At 45.1% G+C, this 18,547-nt stretch overlaps 1 protein-coding gene across 1 annotated transcript; it reads right to left on the reverse strand.

The window, feature by feature from the left end:
- Positions 1 to 424: 424 nt before the first annotated feature.
- Positions 425 to 17,574, reverse strand: Sft2d1 (SFT2 domain containing 1). The gene is made up of 8 exons (XM_055615891.1): positions 17,354 to 17,574; positions 10,066 to 10,152; positions 9,507 to 9,589; positions 8,243 to 8,324; positions 6,069 to 6,104; positions 4,509 to 4,567; positions 3,354 to 3,383; positions 425 to 901 (listed from the first exon to the last, which is right to left on the reverse strand). Exons 1-8 carry the CDS (start codon positions 17,414 to 17,416, stop codon positions 862 to 864), a joined length of 480 nt encoding a protein of 159 aa, XP_055471866.1. The 5' UTR covers positions 17,417 to 17,574; the 3' UTR covers positions 425 to 861.
- Positions 17,575 to 18,547: the final 973 nt, after the last annotated feature.

Below are 18,547 nucleotides of genomic sequence, written 5' to 3' on the forward strand. Positions count from 1 at the left end.
ATGCTGCTGCCCTCCGAAGCCATCTCCCGTCCTGTGATAGCAAAACCTCTTCCTCCTCATCCCCTATCTCTTCCCTGGGATGAAAGTGGTGTACTGTCTTTGTCACCTCTGGGGCCACCTCTGACCAGTGGCCCCAACACATCCCTCCTTGGGCCACTTTTTGGGTAGGTGGGTTTTTCTGTTTGTTTTGTTTTGAAACAGAGCCTCACTATGTAGCTCACTATGAACTCAAGAGACCCATCTGCCTCTGCCTCTCAAGAGCTGGGATTAAGAGTGTGGACTTCTGCCAGCTGGCTTCCAGTTCCTGGTTTCCTTTTCATACCCTGTCCTGTCACTGAAGCAGAGGCTTCAACTTATACAGAGCCGGAGATGAATTTCTTTCAGCTAAGCTACTTAATGTATTATAAAGTTGATCCAGAAAATGTTACATTTCCAAGAGTGGTTTATTTCAAAACTGTAAAATACATATATTATTTTTATTACATGTAATAAGTAATTTTAGGCTTAAAGTATATAAAGTTTCACATTTTTAAAGTTAAAAAAATCTTTTAAAATTGTATACCGTTTAAAAAGCCAAATATGTTGGATATAACCTTACAATACAGGTTTATACCTTAAATATTCACATTTCAAAAGCTGTTTGTAAAGATTAAAAACTGAGTAAAAATTATTTACAGGTGGCAATGATTTTGATCTCCTTGTCTTTGGAAGAACAGGTTAATGGGCAGGGATCAGAACGCTACACAAGTGCGGTTCACCAGTACATGGCACGGGCTGAGGCTACTGCAGTCTCTGGAATGATGGCTGGGCCAGGCTAGCATCAGCACCATTCCCAAGCGCTTCTCCAGGGCAGATGCAGCCTTAACTGAGGAATGAGGAGCAGCACTTGAGCACCGCATCCCTGAGGGAGAGAGAACGCAAGCATGTGAATGTACACATCATGAGCAGTGTGCAGGGCATCAGGGGAGACCCTGCACTCACTAACAACTTTCCAAGCCCGGCTGGGACTCTGGCACAGTTTCTGAGGAACCAAAGCTTTATTGGGAAGAAGCACTTAGAATACTTGTAAGTGCTTTTAAAGTATTCTTGCTAAGTTTTGACGTGGTATTTATTACGAGAATTTTTACTAGCATATAACCCTGACTTTTGTAAAAGAAATGAATCTCAATAACAAAACAATCTAGGAATTAAGTTTTTAGAAGAATTAATGGATTTTTTTTTAAACTTGCATCCCCATGTTGGCTGATCACAACAGCCAACCTATGGACTTAGCCTACAAGTCCAACAGTGGGTGTGAATGAAGAAAATGTATATATATATTTAAGATTAATTTTATTTTGTGTATATGTTATATTGTGTGTGTCTGTGTGAGTGTTTGCCATGAGTGTGGGTGCCTAGGGAGTCCAGAAAAGCAAACAGATCCCTTGGAGCTGGGGATGGGACTACAGGCAGTTATGAGCCACCTGACATGGATGATCTGGTCCTCCAGAAGAGCAGCCAGTGTTCCTGAGCTATCTCTCCAGCTCCACAATGAAACTTTATTCAGCCAGACAAGAACAGAATCCTGCCCCTTGCGGTAAATCGGGTGCAACTGGAGATGAACACTGCTGGCTCACACAGGCCTGTGGGCATATCTGTGGGGGCTGTTTTGGTTACTAACTGAATCAGGAGGCCTCAGCCCACTGTGGATAGTGCCGGGCCCTGGGAAATGCTCCTGAGCCTTACAGTACAGTGGCTAGGCCTAAGCCCCTGAGCAAGACAGCAAGCAGTGTCCTCTATGGTCTCTGCTTCATGTTCCTGCCTGAGTTCCTGTCCGACTTCTCTCAGTGGTGGACATAAGGGAAATGAAGGCAAGAAAGCCCTGTCTTCCTGAAGCTTCTTTGGTTACAGTGTTTCTAGAGTGTTACAGGGTTAAGGGCAGCAAGCTTCGCCTGTGCTCTCCTCTGTGGAATCTGGCTGTCTCAGTCTTTGTCCTGGTTATTTACCAGTTTACACACAGACTCTGTCTTAGGACCTTCCAGGCTTGGATTTGCCCAGAGAGAGAGGCCGGCCATCATGGTGGGAAAGTGTGAGCAAAGCTGCCTGTTCCAAGTCCAGGAAGTAGTGAATCTGATTTTTAAAGTAAAATATTTACCACCGCATCTTAAGAATTCCCAAAACCATGTGACAAACTTCGTTCAGCCTTCACATTTTCTCTAAGTTTGCTTAAAATTAAAAATCAAAACAACAAACAACACTTACTGTTAAAATGCCCACTAATAAAATCTGAAATGCACTGTACATGTGGCCTGCTGCTCTCCAATCCAGGAGCCTTAGCTTATGTAGCACAAGGTCGTCTTCTAGCAGCTGTGCCGCCTTCAGAGCCTCGACTTGGATGTGAAAGGACAGTGTGTCGCTCTGACCTTCCCTCCACACTGAGGAACACTGGAATTCTCCTAACCGAGCCCAGCTACTCCAGCTCTGTCAATTAATTACCTTTGCACTCCTGTTCCAGAGCCACCTCCCTGTAGTCCCCACTGCTTTGCTTCTTCTCCTTTTATGTGCTTGTCAAAAATAATCACTCATAATAAGAAATGGAATAAAAGCAGAATTTCGTCTATTGTTCACATTAGGTATACAATTTTGCTTAAAAAACAAAACAAAACAAAACATATAAAGTGTCTCCAAATTACACAGAGACAAAGCCCTACCTCACCAGAATTGTTGATTCTAAATCTATCAGGTTTAAGGTTGTAATTAAGTCATGTTTTTCTTCTATGACTAAATCACTACATTCCTCTAGAAAAGCACAAAGAGAGAGCAAGGCAGAATACAATGGCTTCTGCGGCTTAGGACGTTTAACTATCACACCTGGCCTCCAACCGGTAGACCAGTGAGCTTTCTGCTAGCTGAGAACATTAATGTACTATGCTTTGATTCCCCATAACTTCCCCCATTATTTTCCAAATAGAATTATCCTTGCTTGGAGTCTCTGCTTCTTCCTCAACAGAAAGATGCAGCTTTCTTTTCAAATCCCCTGACAGTGTTCACACAGCAAGGCAGGAGGTATGCAGCACTCCAGCTGCTTTGTGCATCAGGACGATCACCTAACGGCAGTTTACCCGCCAAGCTTTTGCTCGTTCTGAAAAGTAACTCTCTTAAAGCAACTAAGTCAAAGTTAACAGAAAAGCCTCCTATACATTTTGTTGTTGTGACAGGCTCTCACTATGTAGGCCTGATTGGCCTGGCACTCACTATGTAAAAGACGGGCCTTGAACTCAGAAACTGTGCCACTATGCCCAGCCCTGAATCTCTTATTGTGAACATTATTTAAACTCATGTCCCGAAGGAGTACAATGAAATTCAGAGCTCACCTTGCATATGGGATGTAGGACAGACTGTACCTGCAACAGAGAGTCAAGGCTGTTGACACTTTCTCTACACCAAGCCTCCCCCCTTCCCCCTGGCCACATCTACTACTGCTGCCATCTCAGCAGTGGAATACAGGTGTGCTTCTCAAACTGTGACTCTTCAGGCTCAGGCAACAGCACTGAGCAGCAGCTTGGGAGAGATGCCAGCTTTCCAAGACCTACGGCTCCGGATCACAGGACTGCTTCTCAAGCAGCTTGTAGGGTGTGCTGTCTGCTGTGCTGGGGATGTACCTAGGTCCTCTCTCATGGGGCTCCACTCCCAACTGCTATCTGTGTTTTAGTAAACACACAGTGGCTCTGATGCTAATGGTGAAGGTTTTTGCAGAAGTTACCCTCTATCCTTCCAGCAAAAACCAACACGACTAAGAACTGGTGACAACTTCCTAGAGAAAAGCCAGCTGAGGACACATTACACAAAAGTCAAAGCATTAAAGAACAGTCCATGCGCCTTCACATTGTAGTGAAAGAGTCAAGTGACACCACATGGTGAGTGTGAATCACATGGGTGTGGCACCTGCCAGTGGAAAGGGAAACAGAGCCAGAAGAAGAGCTGGGCCCAGCTGGGAGACAGACAAGGGCAAAGACTTGGAGCAACAAAATCAAGAAGGGCTGCAACTATTCTGAGAGAGGAAATTGGCTCCATCGTCTGACAGGGAGTGAGGTGAGTGGCGGCCAGGACACTCAACCCGACAAGTGTCCAGCAGGTGAACAGAGGCTGAGTGTGATGAGGAGCTGTGGGACTGCAAAGAGGGCACAGAGCAGCAGCAGGTTGAATGCCTGGGGTACCTGACAGCCTCAGGCTCACCTATGATTGTCCTCATTAGAAGTCAAGGGGCTTTGTCTACATTTCTGATCAGTTCTCTTCCACAGTAGCCCACCCCCATGGCTGGTGCACCCTGCCACCGTGGCTCTCACTAGAAGGGCCAGGGAGGCGCACTGTCCAGAATGGGGCTCACCCCATCAGTCTTTGCAGGGCTCTGCTCTTAGGCATGGCCTCCCCCTATTCCACTACCAGCTTTGTAGGGCTCTCCAGCATCTAGCCAATGCTTCCAACAGCACAGGTGGTTTTCATTCTATAGCTGGTTTAAGAACACTTACCAGGTCATTGACAGGAACTGTAATATGCAGAAGAGCAACGCCAGCCCCTTCTTCCGCCACTAGCAACAAACAACAGACAAGGGCAAAAACTATTCAGGACTATAAAACTATCATTAGGCTCAGTTCTCCCCTTTAAAATAGATAGCCCTGTTTAGTTATTTAATTTTATTCCTATGTATTTAAAAGCCTTAAACATCATCTATGAAGGTATATTTCCTTTCCAATGCCGTCTGTATCACCTTAAACCCTGTAAAATACACAGCATTAACTGACTACTACAGTTGTGCAAAGGCTGGAAAGAGGAATTCTTTAAGGTTACAACTTTAAAGTGATGTAACTTTTCCTAGAAATAACATTTGAAAAGCCAGAAAACTCCATACAGAGCTGGGCACAATGTTGCATGCCTGTAATCCCAGCGCTCTGGGAGGCAGAGGCAGGTGGATCTCTGAGTTTGAAGACAAAGTGAGTCCAGGACAGCCAAGGCTACATAGAGAAAATCTGTCTCAGAAAAACAAACAAACAAAAACCCCAAACAAACAAACCTCCATACAGAATTACTTACACTGCCTTGCTCCTTCTCAAGATTTTGTTTTGTTTTTTGGAGATGTTTTTGCTACACAGTCCTGGCTAGCCTTGAACTTTCAGCAATCCTTCTGCCTCAGACTCTCACATATTGAGATTACAGGCATGCACTATCATGCCTACAGGTTTCTGGGATAATATAAAGTTCCTACAATGCTCTAAGAAACTGACTTGAGAATTCCTAGTCTTTTGGAGGAAGAGGGGAGGCAGTGTTAAACATCAAATCCAGGACCTGCCCCTAGCTGGACAAATGCTCTCTATTACTGAGCTACCTGCCTAGCGCCTAACCTTTAAAGGTTGAGGAGGGGGACAACAACATGGATCTGTGGGTAAAGGCACTTGTTTGGCAAGCCTGACAACCTGAGTCCAATCGCTGGCACTCACACTGTGGAAGCAGAGAACTGACTCTTGCCAGTTGTCCCCTGACTTTACATGTGCACTGTGGTAGAACTGCATGCATATGGAGCCGTTAGCTGACTTGGAAGTTACCATGTAGACCAGGCTGGCCTCAAACTCAAGAGATCTGTCTGCCTCCGCCTCTACAGCGCTGACTAAAGACATCACCTGGCCCTGATGGAGATTCTTTTATGATGGAGATTCTTATTTTTGATTTGCTTGTTCTCTGGACCTCTTCTCTGGTCTGACCTATCACACTGCTGCTTTACCCTGAGGCACACAGAGAGTCTGAAGCAGACAAAGCAGAGGACAAAGGCCTTGTCATGGCTCTTGCCAGTATAGGATGTTGTCAGAGCAGCAACTGGCATTAGCCTGTGAGTGCTCACAGGGACCTACACTTAACAACAATCGCTGTGTACACTGTGGACAGCAAACTCCACCCCACATCTAGCCAATGGGATGTCTCTTGTTTCAAGGATATCGACATTCTGGAGGGCTTTATGAAACAGGCCTCTGCACTATTCTAAGATGATAGTAGAGTGGGGAAAGAGAGCAGAAAGCCAGTATGACTATATAACTTACCCACAGAGCAGCACACAGGGTAAATACGAGGCACAACTAAAGGGAAGGAAAGAGGTAATGAGAATCTGAGGTTCTCCAAGGACCCAACAAAAATGTAGACTCTCATGCATTCATCTGCCTGGATAGCATAGTATAGAATAATAATTCTCTCTATATAATTCTATATATATAATTATAGACAGTGGACTCTGTCGCCTGTGACAGCACTATCCCCTGTCCTAGTAAACTGAAGCACTAAATGACATGCTGGCTGAGTAAAGAAAAGACTGAAGAGTAAAGACTGAAGAGAAGAGTAAAGTTTAGAGTAGCCAAGAGGGCGCTCCTATGCCTTGCTGATGCCCACAACAGTGCCAACGGGCTGTGACTGGCAGTGCCAATAGCTTCAGCATGCTCCACCATGCTCCCTTTACAGCAACGGACAATGCTTCACACATGAGACTGCATGAGCACGCTGCACAGCCATGTCACCTGGCAGGCTAGGCAGAACACAAGTGGGAGTTTAAGCTAGGAAGGCCTGTTGTAGTTCCAGTCTGACCATAGTCAGCTCAGGGGTCAGGATTGCTTGGGAGTCCTGTTTAGGGCTCAGCTTTCCTCTCTCTAACCAGAGAGAGCTTCTATCCACTGCCTCAAGGCTGCCATTGGTGTGCACTGGGGCAGTGGGCTGTCTTCACCATCATTGTGAGACAGAGTCTGTGTGTGCAGTAACTCAGCTCACATTCAACACTCTCCTGCAAACACCCTGACTCAGTCCCATCAGGGTACACCGTGTAAACAGACAGGTCCCAGAAGAGGTGCCTTATCCTTCCAGCATGTTAGCAGTCTTCAACTGAACACATGCATACAAGGTACGTTACCAAAAAAGCTAACAGTAAGTGCGGAGATATTTTTAATAAAACAACCCTAAGCACAGTATGAGAGAAACACAAGTTTCCTGTAGTTCAGTAAAAGGGTAATGTGATTTCCTACTAAAGTAGATAAAGTTAAGTGTAAATACATGTGCTCATATAGGTGAATCTAGGAGATTCAGCCACTAAGCTTTGGTAATAAAACTGATGTTGAATAAAGACATAAAAAATAAAATAAAATTAAGGTGAGCTGGGCAGTGGTGGCTCACACCTTTAATCCCAGCACCAGAGAGAAATATGCAGGCAGATCTCTGTGAGTTCAAGGCCAGCCTGATTTACAGAGCTAGTTATAGGACAGCCAGGGCTACACAAAGAAACCCTATCTCAAAAAACCAAAAATAAAAAAATAAAAAATAAAAATAAACAAACAGATAAATGAACAAATAAGTAAATAAATTTAGGCCAAACTGAGTTTGAGTTGACAGAATGACAAACTACAGTTAAATATTCTGTATCTAAAAACTAATAGAGGTTGCTTATTTTTGAAAAGCTACTCTGAAAGGGGAGAGAGAGAGAAAGTTCTGTATCTAAAAACTAATAGAGGTTGCTTATTTTTGAAAAGCTACTCTGAAAGGAGAGAGAGAGAGAGAGAAAGATGAGCTGATGCTAGTACTTAAATTCTTAAATTGTTACAAACGTTTCAAGAATTCAATGTTCAGGAACAAATGGACAAGGAAAGAGAGGAAAGATGGGAGGAGGGATGTGAGCCTGGTTCCTGGACCCATCAATGCATATACCCCACGACTTGGGCCATGAGGGAGTAGTGTAAGCTTTCTGCTCTCCCCTAGACACACGCTAGAGCACCAAGTGACATCCAGGGTAAGAACCCACTACAGGAAGGGACTGAGAAGGTACATCAGCCAAGTCAGCAAACAGAAGAGAGAGAAGCCATATAAATTATAATTCCAGTTCTCCTAAGAAGGTTCTGATGGACTCAGAAGTAATCACCTTCTCTTCTTACCCCTGAAGAGCACACATCCCAACAGGTATAGGGTCTAAAAATGAAGTAAAACCAGCTCTATTTTCATTAACTACTCCCACCTCTAAACACACATGTAACAGGAAGCCAGCAGCACAGTCGATCATATTAGATAGTATTGTATAAGCCAAACTCTTTAATCACACAGCCTTATTATTTTACCTAAGAGAAACACACGCACACAGACACACAGGCACACACATGCACACGAAGAGGGTGAGAGAGGTACTCACAGCAATACTGGAAACAAAGAGTTCAATAAGCTTATATAATTAACATTCTTTACTTACAAGCATAATAATTGTTGCAAGCAATCTTGTTGTTTCAAACATTTTCTTCAGCTGCTTCACAGGTCCCATTAAAAAGCATGTACTATTTGAAACAAAGCAAGAGATGGATCTAGTGATGTGTCTGGCTATACAAAAATAAAATTGCTAAAAATAAACTGCGTGAGTTGTTTTATTTCTTCTATTACTTTTCCGTGCGTCTGTTTGCGACTGTTGTCTCTGTTGTTGTCTGGGACAAAGCGTAGGCCAGTCCTAAACACTTCACACTCCTTTTCAACCTCCTGAACTGGGAGCTTTCCCTCCTAACTTAATTTGTTGCTGTTACTTTGAGACACAGTCTATGTAGCTCAAGATAAACTCACAATTCTGCCTCACCCTCCTGAGTACTGAGTACTTATTCATTTTCATTTTGACACAAGGTCTTGCTCCACAGCCCAGGTTGGCCTCAACTTTGCAAATGTTCTGTATCCTCCTCCAGAATACCGGTTTTACACCCATGACCACCATGCTTGGGCTTTTCCCCCTTAATTTTGAAAGGACACTCCAGGACATGCTGTGGCCTTAACATGCTATTGGTATGATGGCGTGAAGGGGTGAAGAGGTCACAGACTGCCTCCCATCCCCATACGGGTGGAAGCAAGGCCCTGAAGGTGACCCTCCAAACATGGGAGTCTATGCAACCCCCCAGGGACACAGGATGCAGCTCTCAGCAGACAAGTGAGGCCCTGATGTTGAATTCCCCAGCCTGCAGAAATGTGAGAAAAACATCTGTTCTCACTGTCTGAGGTATTGTTAAAGCAGCACAAACTGACTGGACTACCACATTCTACTCATTCTGACACAGCAATGGTCTCAGAAGAAACTAGAGCCAAACCCAACTGTTCCTAGTCCTTCTGCTCACCACCCTCAGTTCTCTGCACTGCAGGTACCAATACTGTCGGATCTGTTTCTAGCTTCCTCTGTAGGCTCTTTCTCACACAACCACTCCACAAGAGCTAGGACTCCAAGTAGCAGCTACACAGCTCGGCTCTGGAGCACACCCCAGGCTGGGATCTGGCCTCTGTGCTCCCCAAATGTACTGCTGGCCACTCGGTATCCCTGGTACTCAGTTATACAACAGCATTATTACAGAATGAACATAAGTTCTGCTGCAGAACTGACATTATAAACAATTAACAAAAACATGCTACTTACAAAGACTTATTAGAAAGGAAATCTGGTAGCAACAGCAAACAAGGCATTTTGAGAAGCCAAAGTACACACACACCTGGCCAACGCAGCAATGTTTCCAAGGGTGTAAAACACTGCAAAGAGTTTTATGCCATTGGGAAGCCATAGCAACCCAGTTCCCTAAAGCAGAAATTACAGTTAGTTAAATAACAATGTGATCTTAAGAGCCTTAAATTTGAAAGTGCTACTATGGCAATTGATCCTAAGAAATATACATGCTTAAACACAACTGTGAGACTATAGTCTCTTGTGTGTGTATATAAATGTGCTGTAGCAGAACTATCTCCACACATGGTCTAAAACTGAGTATTCATTGAATGCCAAGTTAAAACAGGCTTAATAGAATACATCTAAATTATTGATTGTCCAGTTTTCAACACAAACTGGTGTTCTAAATACAATTTTAACATTTTCCCCAAATCACCATATTATTTTCTGTAATGTTTCTAAACAATCCCTACACATTTACTTCAGGTCACTGTATTCCATCAAAATAATCTAACAGACATTTAGATAAAACAGGCTACTTTTGTTGGTTCTAAATGATATTATTTGTTAAGAATAATATAATATTATTAAACAAAGCCTTAACTCACAAGGATGGAAAAGAAAACGCCAGCAACAAAGCATATGACAAACCACTTCAATCTGGTGTTGAAACTGAGGGATGAGGCATCCAAGACCTTAGGGAAGAGGGACAATTGAGAATATTAGATCACATGGATGAATCTAGACTATATAAGCAAGCATTCTGTTTTCTTTTGTTTCAGATAGTGCTTCTCTGTCTAGTGTTGGCTGTCCTGGAACTCACTATGTAGACCAGGCTAGTCTTGAACTCAGAGATCTGCCTGTCTCTGCCTTCCAAGGGCTGGGAATAAAGGTATATACCACCATGCCTGGCAGCAAATTCACTGTGATATCTGAATGTAGGCTGGTGGTACAGTGGGGGTGAGTGTGTACAACTTACAGAGAAATAGCAACAAGAATTCTGGGCTGGAAACCAGAGTTGGCAGCCATAGGGACCTGCAGTATACACACACTTGGAAACCTCCATTACAAACAGTTCATTTAGAGCCAACTTCTGAGAACAGCATAACTCCTAACTTTGCAGACAATTTTTTAAAATTATTATAGACCAACATTTTTATATGCCATATAAATTCTACCCAAATTTTGTAGGAAGTAGAAAACCCTATATTCTTTGGACAATATGATAATCTCATAATTCAATGAATACTCTGAGATTGTCCCAGTACACTGTTAAAACTCACCTTACCAACAAGGTGAAAAACTGTCAATAAGTATTTGAAGAAACCAGAAATTTAGCCAGGCACAGTAATGCATGTCTATATTCCCAGTACTTGGGAAGTAGAAACAGGAAGATCATGAGTTCAAAGCCAGCCTCAGCTATACAGCAAGTTCAAAGCCTGAAACTAGAAACTTACAAGAATTTCTATCCCAAAATTTATGTTTCTAATGGGCACTACATATACACTTAAAAAAAAAAAATAAGACCACTAGCTTAGGATGCTTCAGTGTGAGACAGCAATAGGAATTCCTGTGCATCAGCTTACAATTACATTCCTTACCTCAGCAGATCATCAGGAATCCTTCTGCAGCATGGAAAGCAGACAAGCAGTGAGTCCTCTGTCCTTGCAACACAGCACGTTTACATCCACAGTGTCGATGCAGTGCACTTTAACTGAGATACTCTGACTCCAGCAATGCCACCCTCTTACAGCCTACAGACACCCGAAGCCCCTTCTTTGCAGGGATTTACGGACTGTGTGTACTTTAAACGTAGAATAAAAGACCCCAAGTGTGTACATCACTTAACAAATGATTTAGTGGTTCATTTTTCAGACTCTGCTCTCACACACACCAGAAACATGCAAACAATTTTCACTCTAAGTTAAACAGGGTGACAGACACTAGTCATGACTTCTAAAGGGTGGTGCAATCCTACAATATTAGAATTCGTGGAAAAAAGAAAAAAAAACACCCATTTTTACTCTTTCTTAAGACCTTAAGTCGTTGCATTGTTTCTAATCTAAAGAACAGTTCCTTAACGAGGGCCCACGTAGTTTTCCCCATCAACACGCACATGTAATTATTTGTACAATAGTTGGCTCCCCCTTACTACCATTTCCATGTGATGATCTTAAAAATGCAATGTAATGACCAACTGCTCCCATGAAAAACATGGAGTCCACAAGCCTACAATGTGTGTAGTTACAGAAACCTCGTGAGGGATACGACACTTAAGCTCGCAGAAAGCCTCTCACCCAACCTTCCAGCTCTGCAGCATCTGTGTCCACAGCTTCTTTATTAGCCAACAAGAGCAGCCCATCATCTGTCACTTCTTTAGTCTCAGAAAACACTCATGCACAACTGCCACCTCCACTCCACAAACTGCCACCAATTGTTTAATGTGTCACCACAAGAGGAAACAAAGTTCCTGCAAAATAAGAGCCACTTTTTCTCTTCTCCAGGACTTGTCATCACACTCATCAGTGAAGCCTTTGACCAGGAGAACACTGATAAGACACAGCAAGAAATCAGGACCCAAAGCTAAACCACGGACACTAACTCCTCAGTACAGGCACTGAGAACAAATGGGCCCACCACACAAATGAAGCCACCTCTGACCTGTATTGAGAGGCTAAGCCCAGGGCCACACCACCAGTCCTCAGGAGAATGTGTGCTGTGCCTTTCAATTAGCAAAAGTTCTATTTTCTGCATTCCCTCCAATTCTCTCCCCACATGGCCGGCATGTAAAAAGACAACGATGAGCAAAGGCTAAAGGCCCTGTCCAAGGCCACTTTGCCCCTAGGGGCCTCTGACCAGTTTTCTTTGTCCTCTTCTTCAGGACCAACTACAAAGCCAACCGCAGCCCACACAGCGAGCGGGTCTTGCATGATCTCCATAGTCAACACTGACAGCCCATCCTTTCTGTTCTTCAACCCATCTCCAGTGGCTTTTTTCCTCTCTCTCTCTCTCTCTCTCTCTGGGAAATCATTTGTGTCTTGTGTGTTTTGCCTACACACATGTCTGTGTGAGAGTCTAGATCTCTTCAGAGTTGGAATTATAGATGGTTGTGAGCTGACATGTGGGCACTGGGATTTGAACCCAGGTGCTCTGGAAGAACAGCCAGTGTTCTTAACCACTGAGCCATCTCTCCATCCTGCTTTTCTCTTTTATTCCACCAACTGACCTACTGCCAGAGCCCTCTTTCTTTCTGCAATCACTCCATCTTGTATGCATAAGATTATTGTGTTACTTAAATGCTTATTTCTGTACCCCTCACTGGTTGCTGTTCCTGTTCTGAGGATCTCCTGTCTCAAATGTTGTGTAAACACCGCTCTCCAATTGTCCCACAGTATGCCAATAAAAAGCAGCTTACAGCCAGGCGCTGAGCAGGGAAGAGAATAGGGCTGAACTTCCTGCCAGCCAGGGAAGGAGGAGTTAGAGGAGGAAGTAGGGGATTCAGCCATGGGAGAGGTCCAGGAAACATCAGGAGAGAGGAGCTAGAGCAGAAAAACTAAAAAATGCAAGTATTGGGCTGAAGAGATGGCTTAAAAGTTAGGAGCACTAGCTGCTCTTCCAGGGGTCCTGAGTTTAATTTCCAGCAACCACATGGTGGCTCACAACCATCTATATGAGATCTGGTGTCCTCTTCTGTTGTGCAGAGTACATGCAGACAGAACATTGTATATAAAATAAATAAACACATCTAAAAAAATGCAAGTATTGCTGAAATGTGAGCTGGGAGGAAACCAAGTTAGCTCAGAGAGTTGAGAATAGAGTAATAACTGCTCACTTATTGTATTGTGAAGCTTATTATTAAACAAATATTTAAAAGTCTGTTATTGTGTGATAGCTAGGTTAAGAGAGAAATTGAAAAACAAATACAGTTATGTAAAAATAACCTTAACACCATCTCTGGAAGCCTTGCTTGAAAATCCCAGTCTTGGGGCTGGAGAGATGGCTCAGCAGCTAAGAGAACTTTCAGATGCACTGGACCAGAGTTCAAGTCCCAGCACCCACATGGCGGTCACAACCATTCCTAATTCAAGTTCCAGGATATCTGATGCCCTTTTCAGGCCTCAGTGGGCATATGCATACATGTAGGCAAAACATTCATACACACAAAAGTAAATCAATCTTAAAAACAAACAAACAACAAAGACAACAATAAATGTCTGAGGAGCTGCTCCCTCACCTGCCACACAAGCCCCTGCTCAGAACCTCAGCCTCCGTCCTTTCAGTGGCAATCACACTGAACACTGCTTCAGGACAGCATCCAAAGCTGTACGCATGCTGCCTCCACTCTGGGTCTCCCGCCTTGCAGCAAGCCTGCGCCTCTCCTCTTCTACCCTCTCTTCTCTCACTGCTTCTATATTACAACAACTTCCTCAAGCCTCCTACTTCTGCGTCAACACTTCTCACTGAGCAGACAACTCCACCTACTGACAACAGAGAAAACCAACGGCAACAGTGGAAACTCATAGCTTCCATGGTGTTCTGAATGAGAACAGTCCATCGGCTCACATCTTTTGAATATTTGGGGGAACTGTTTGGGCAGGATTAGGAGGGGTGCCCTTGCCAGAAGAGGTGTGTTACTGGGGGTGGACGTTGAGGTTTCAGAAGCTCATGCCATTCCCAGTTAGCTATCTTTGCTTCATGGTTATGTATCAAGATGGGAGCTGTAAGCTACTGCTCCAGAGCCATGGCCACCTGCCTGCAGACATGTTCCCTCCTGTGATGATCATGGACTCACCCTGTGAAACTGTGAGCCTCAAATAAACTCTTCTTAGACTTCTGGTCAAAGTCTGTGAACATACAGTTCAGCCAGACAGGGCTCAGCCTTGTGGAGCTCATGTGCAAATGGAAGGGCAGTCACGGTGAGAAGAGCTGCCAGAGCAAACAGGAGAGTAACAAGGGATAGGACTGGTCGCTGAAAACGCTCAAGCGCAGACTCTGCTTGAGGAGCCAGGTGCAGCATTCCAGGAAAAAAAGATTGTGCTACAGACAGGAGAAGACTCAGCAGAGGGAGCAGAGAGACTGGACGCACAGTGAGTCCTGGCAGGTAGTAGGAAGAGGTGGGGCCAGGTCAGTGCAGCTCTGAGAAGCTAAGGTTTAACTCTATGAGCCACAGTGGTAGGAGAGCAAGATTGGGTTCTCTGAGGCCTGGTTCAGGCCTTTCCCCCTAGGAAGCCCCACTAGGCACCTAAGTAGGGCCCAGAACCCTAGTTTTGAGACAATCCTGGGCCTCAAGCCCCTCAGCAGCAGGACGGAGTGGCTCAAATTCCAGGGCACCTGGACACCCTTGCCTCAGTAAGCTCATGGACAAGCATAAAACCATCGACTCAGAGGACCTACTCCATCCTGCTGTACAATAAGCTCCGTTCAGGACACTTCCCAGTCCCGCTAAGCCAGGGCAGCTACGTCTGAGAACACCCTGAACTCTACACACAAACTTTCTGGTCCTCACCATTTTCTAAGCATCGTCACCTTCTGCTACGGCCTTCCCAAGGGCACATGTTCTCCCCACACATCCTGTAGAACAAGCAGCAGGCTAGGCACTCTTCCCTCCTGGCCCATGCTTCTTCCCAGAGACACCTACTTACTTTCAAGGCCACCATGACTCTGTACCCCTGTTTATTATCACTATGTCACACCTCTCATCCTTGGGAAGCAAAATATTTATACACATAAAGTAAAAACGAATCTTTTTTTTAATGATTTATTGATTTTAATTTTATGTGCACTGGTGTTTTTGCATACATGCATGTCTGTGTGAGGGTATCAGATCCCCTAGGAAACTGGAGTTACAGACAGTTGTGAGCTGCCATGTGGTTGCTGGGAATTGAACTCAGGACCTCTGGAAGAGCAGCCAGTGCTCTTAACCACAGAGCCACCTCTCCAGCTCAATAAAAACGAATCTTAAAAGAATAAGAAAACTGTCGTCCTGAGTCAACATGGCTGAGAATCCTCTCATGAACAGGCTTGTGTTAGCATCCTCTGCTCTCAGGTGGGAGCACTACTTTGGGAGGTTCTGGAAGATGGTAAGGCTTACTTACCATCTACATCTGGAAGATGGTAAGTCATTCCCTAGGGGATGGCCCTTTGAGGGCTATATCTTGTCCTTGACTTCTGCCTTCTCCCCTTCCTGGAGCTGTGAACTCTGCCATATCCCTGCTCTCAAGAACTAAACTATCCCCCATACATTCCCCATCATGATGGACTAAAGCCTTTGAAATCAGGAACCACAATGCATCCTCCTTAAGCCGTTTCTGCCAGGTGCTGTGGCCAGCGATAGGAAAGTGACCAACACAGCACCAATCACTCACAACAAAACGAAAACCCTCTCCACAGCCCAGGAGCCGCCACAGGATCCAGAATCCCACCTCCCGCCTGCCTGTCTCCTACACTCAGCCCTCTTTCCCTCTGCTCCAATCACCGTGGTTTCTTCACTGGACGAGCACACACAGGCCACACTGTTCTCAGGGCTCGGCACCTGCCCCTCTCTCCGGGTGGGACCAGGGAGACCAACTACCCTATGCAGTACGGCAACCCTAAGCTTCCTGACCCAGTCTACCTGTTCCCTGGCACTTTCCACCTGCGCTGAGTGCTTTCTGTTAACCTTCCCTTGTTTGAGATGTAAATGTTTTGCATGAGAGGCTCTGTCCATCACTACTATTGCATCGATAGTGCCAAAGACCTGCTGGAGTGAATAACCACTTCAAGCCTACAGCCTACCACCACCAGACCCTCAGTACAATTTTTGATCAATTTCTTCAATACACGCTCTTCTCTCCTCCAGGAACAGCTTCAAGGAACAAGATCACATCCTTGTCCCCATGGCTTACAGAGCACTAACAACATCCCCACTGACCACATGCTACTGAACACTTAAAAATGTGATGTGCGCTAAAGAAATAAATTTTAAATTTTAATCCGTTCAAATCTAAACGGCTACACGTGGTAACAGCTACAGCACAGATCTAGAGCAAAGAGTGAAACATGAAACAGTTGTTACTATCAAGCAACTCGGAAAGCCAGATATACTGCTAATTCTGAAGTTACTATACCTTTGTGTTGCAATTACAATACACATTTCAGTTCTCAAGAGGCAGAGGCAGTCGGACCTCTGTAGTTCCATGCTAACCAGAGCTACACAGTGAGACTTTGTCTCCAAAACGAAAAACCACCACCACCACCACCACCACCAAAAAACACAATATAGATTTCACTTGTCTTAACAGAGACTAGCTCACAGTCCTGCCAACAAGGAAGAAAGTCAGCAATGAAAAAGGAACAAACAAAAGATCTTCGTGTAATACAATTCAAGTTCAAGTGTTCCAACTCTGTGCTAAGACACAGCAAAATGTGCTAGCACGCAAAATACAAAGCAGTTCCTGTTTGCCTATTTCAAACTCTTACTGAAGGAAGTAAGCCTTTATCATGTCTCCTGCCTGGGTCACATGCAAACACAAGGGCTCTGCTAATAAAACGCATGCATTACTAAGATGGGCTGTCCTCATAGGCGACGTTTAGCACGGTGCAGGTTCAGAAATCTGAGCTCCCCTCTCCACTCAGGTCGAGGTCCCAGCCCTGATCTCATTCATTACACCTTCAGAGACAAAGCGGGGTGAAGCTGAGCCATGGAATCCCTGGGTTAGCCACTGGCAGCCCGACTCCCGGGCTCTGTGCCTCCGAGCTCGCTGCCGGGACCACGGAACAAGGCCGCAGGAGAGGAGGGTCCCGAGAAAGGCCCCAGCGAAGCAGGAGAGGCCGAGACAGTCCCGAGCGCGCGGTGGCGTCTCCTAGCCGGCGGTTCGCAGCCCTCCCTCCCGCCGTCGCCGCGGCCGGGGATGTTACCTGCGCCGCCAGGCCTTGCTCCTCCTCGTCCTGGCCGCTCAAGACGCGCCGCAGCTTCTCCATGGTCCTGTCCTCCGGCCGCCCCACCGGCCACTAGCTCGCCGGCACCACACGCCCACCCGGAAGCTGGGAACTCGCACCCCCACGAGCCAGCCGGAAATCCGGGCTTCCGCTTCCTTCAAGCATGCGCACCTCCTCGCCCTTCAATTGCTGGGACAGTGTGGGCATTGGAGGGTGGGTCGTGCGTGTGGAGCCAAGCGTGTCACTTCCGGCGCGTCCACAGATTCCCCCGGAGGGCAGAGGTTGTTTTCCTCCCTTTCGGGATTGTTCACCTCGGCAGGAAAGGAGGGAGTGAGAGTTAGGGCTGTCTCTTGCAGCGTGGTGCAGAAAAACGCGCAGTGTCCAGTTGCATGACTCTCTGTCACTGAGTGAAAAGTTTCTGCCCCAGTTGTTTTGGTTTGGAGAGATGGTAATGAAATGTCCTTTATTTTGTTTAACTGCTGCACTAGCAGCTTCCTCCTTAAAATTGCATCAAGAAAAACATTTTTAAAAAGGGGGGAGGGGGTTCCTTGTCTGTCAGACTGCCTTTCGAAAAATAGTCATCACAGGAAGTCTAGAAGAGGAGGTCATGTACTGATGACACTGCCCCGGCATTTTTCAGAGAATTGGAGCTGTATGAACTAAAGTACAGAACTCCATCCTTTTGCCCTTTGGAAGGTCACAAAGATGATAACGAATGTACAGCAAAATTGTTGAATATGTCTATACATTTTTCTTTTAGAGTATGGTAACTTCTATATTAAAAAAACGAGACTGACAGTTTCATTTGTAGTAATGGAAATATATGAAATTGCCAGTGCTCACAATATAGTTGAAACCCCTTTTTCAAGGTGTCAGTATGTACTTAAAATAATTATTGGCGGCTCAAGAACACTTGTGATGTATGAGAAAGCCATTTAGTAACCCAGTTTTGCCTTAAAATTAACCTCTTAGTGTCTTGATTTATATATGTGACCCCCCCTTTTCTAAGTTTTTTAAAGAACTTTAAAATATATATTTATTTTATGTGTAGGAAGTGCTCTATCGGCATGTGCACCTGCACGCCAGAAGAGGGCAGTAGAGGGTATAGATAGTTGTCAGCCACCATGTGGTTGCTGGGAATTGAGCTCGGTACCTCTGGAAGTGCAGACGGTG

The sequence above is a fragment of the Psammomys obesus genome, unplaced genomic scaffold (assembly GCF_907164565.1).
Source record: "Psammomys obesus unplaced genomic scaffold, mPsaObe1.curated_primary_1811, whole genome shotgun sequence".
Lineage (NCBI taxonomy): Eukaryota > Metazoa > Chordata > Mammalia > Rodentia > Muridae > Psammomys > Psammomys obesus.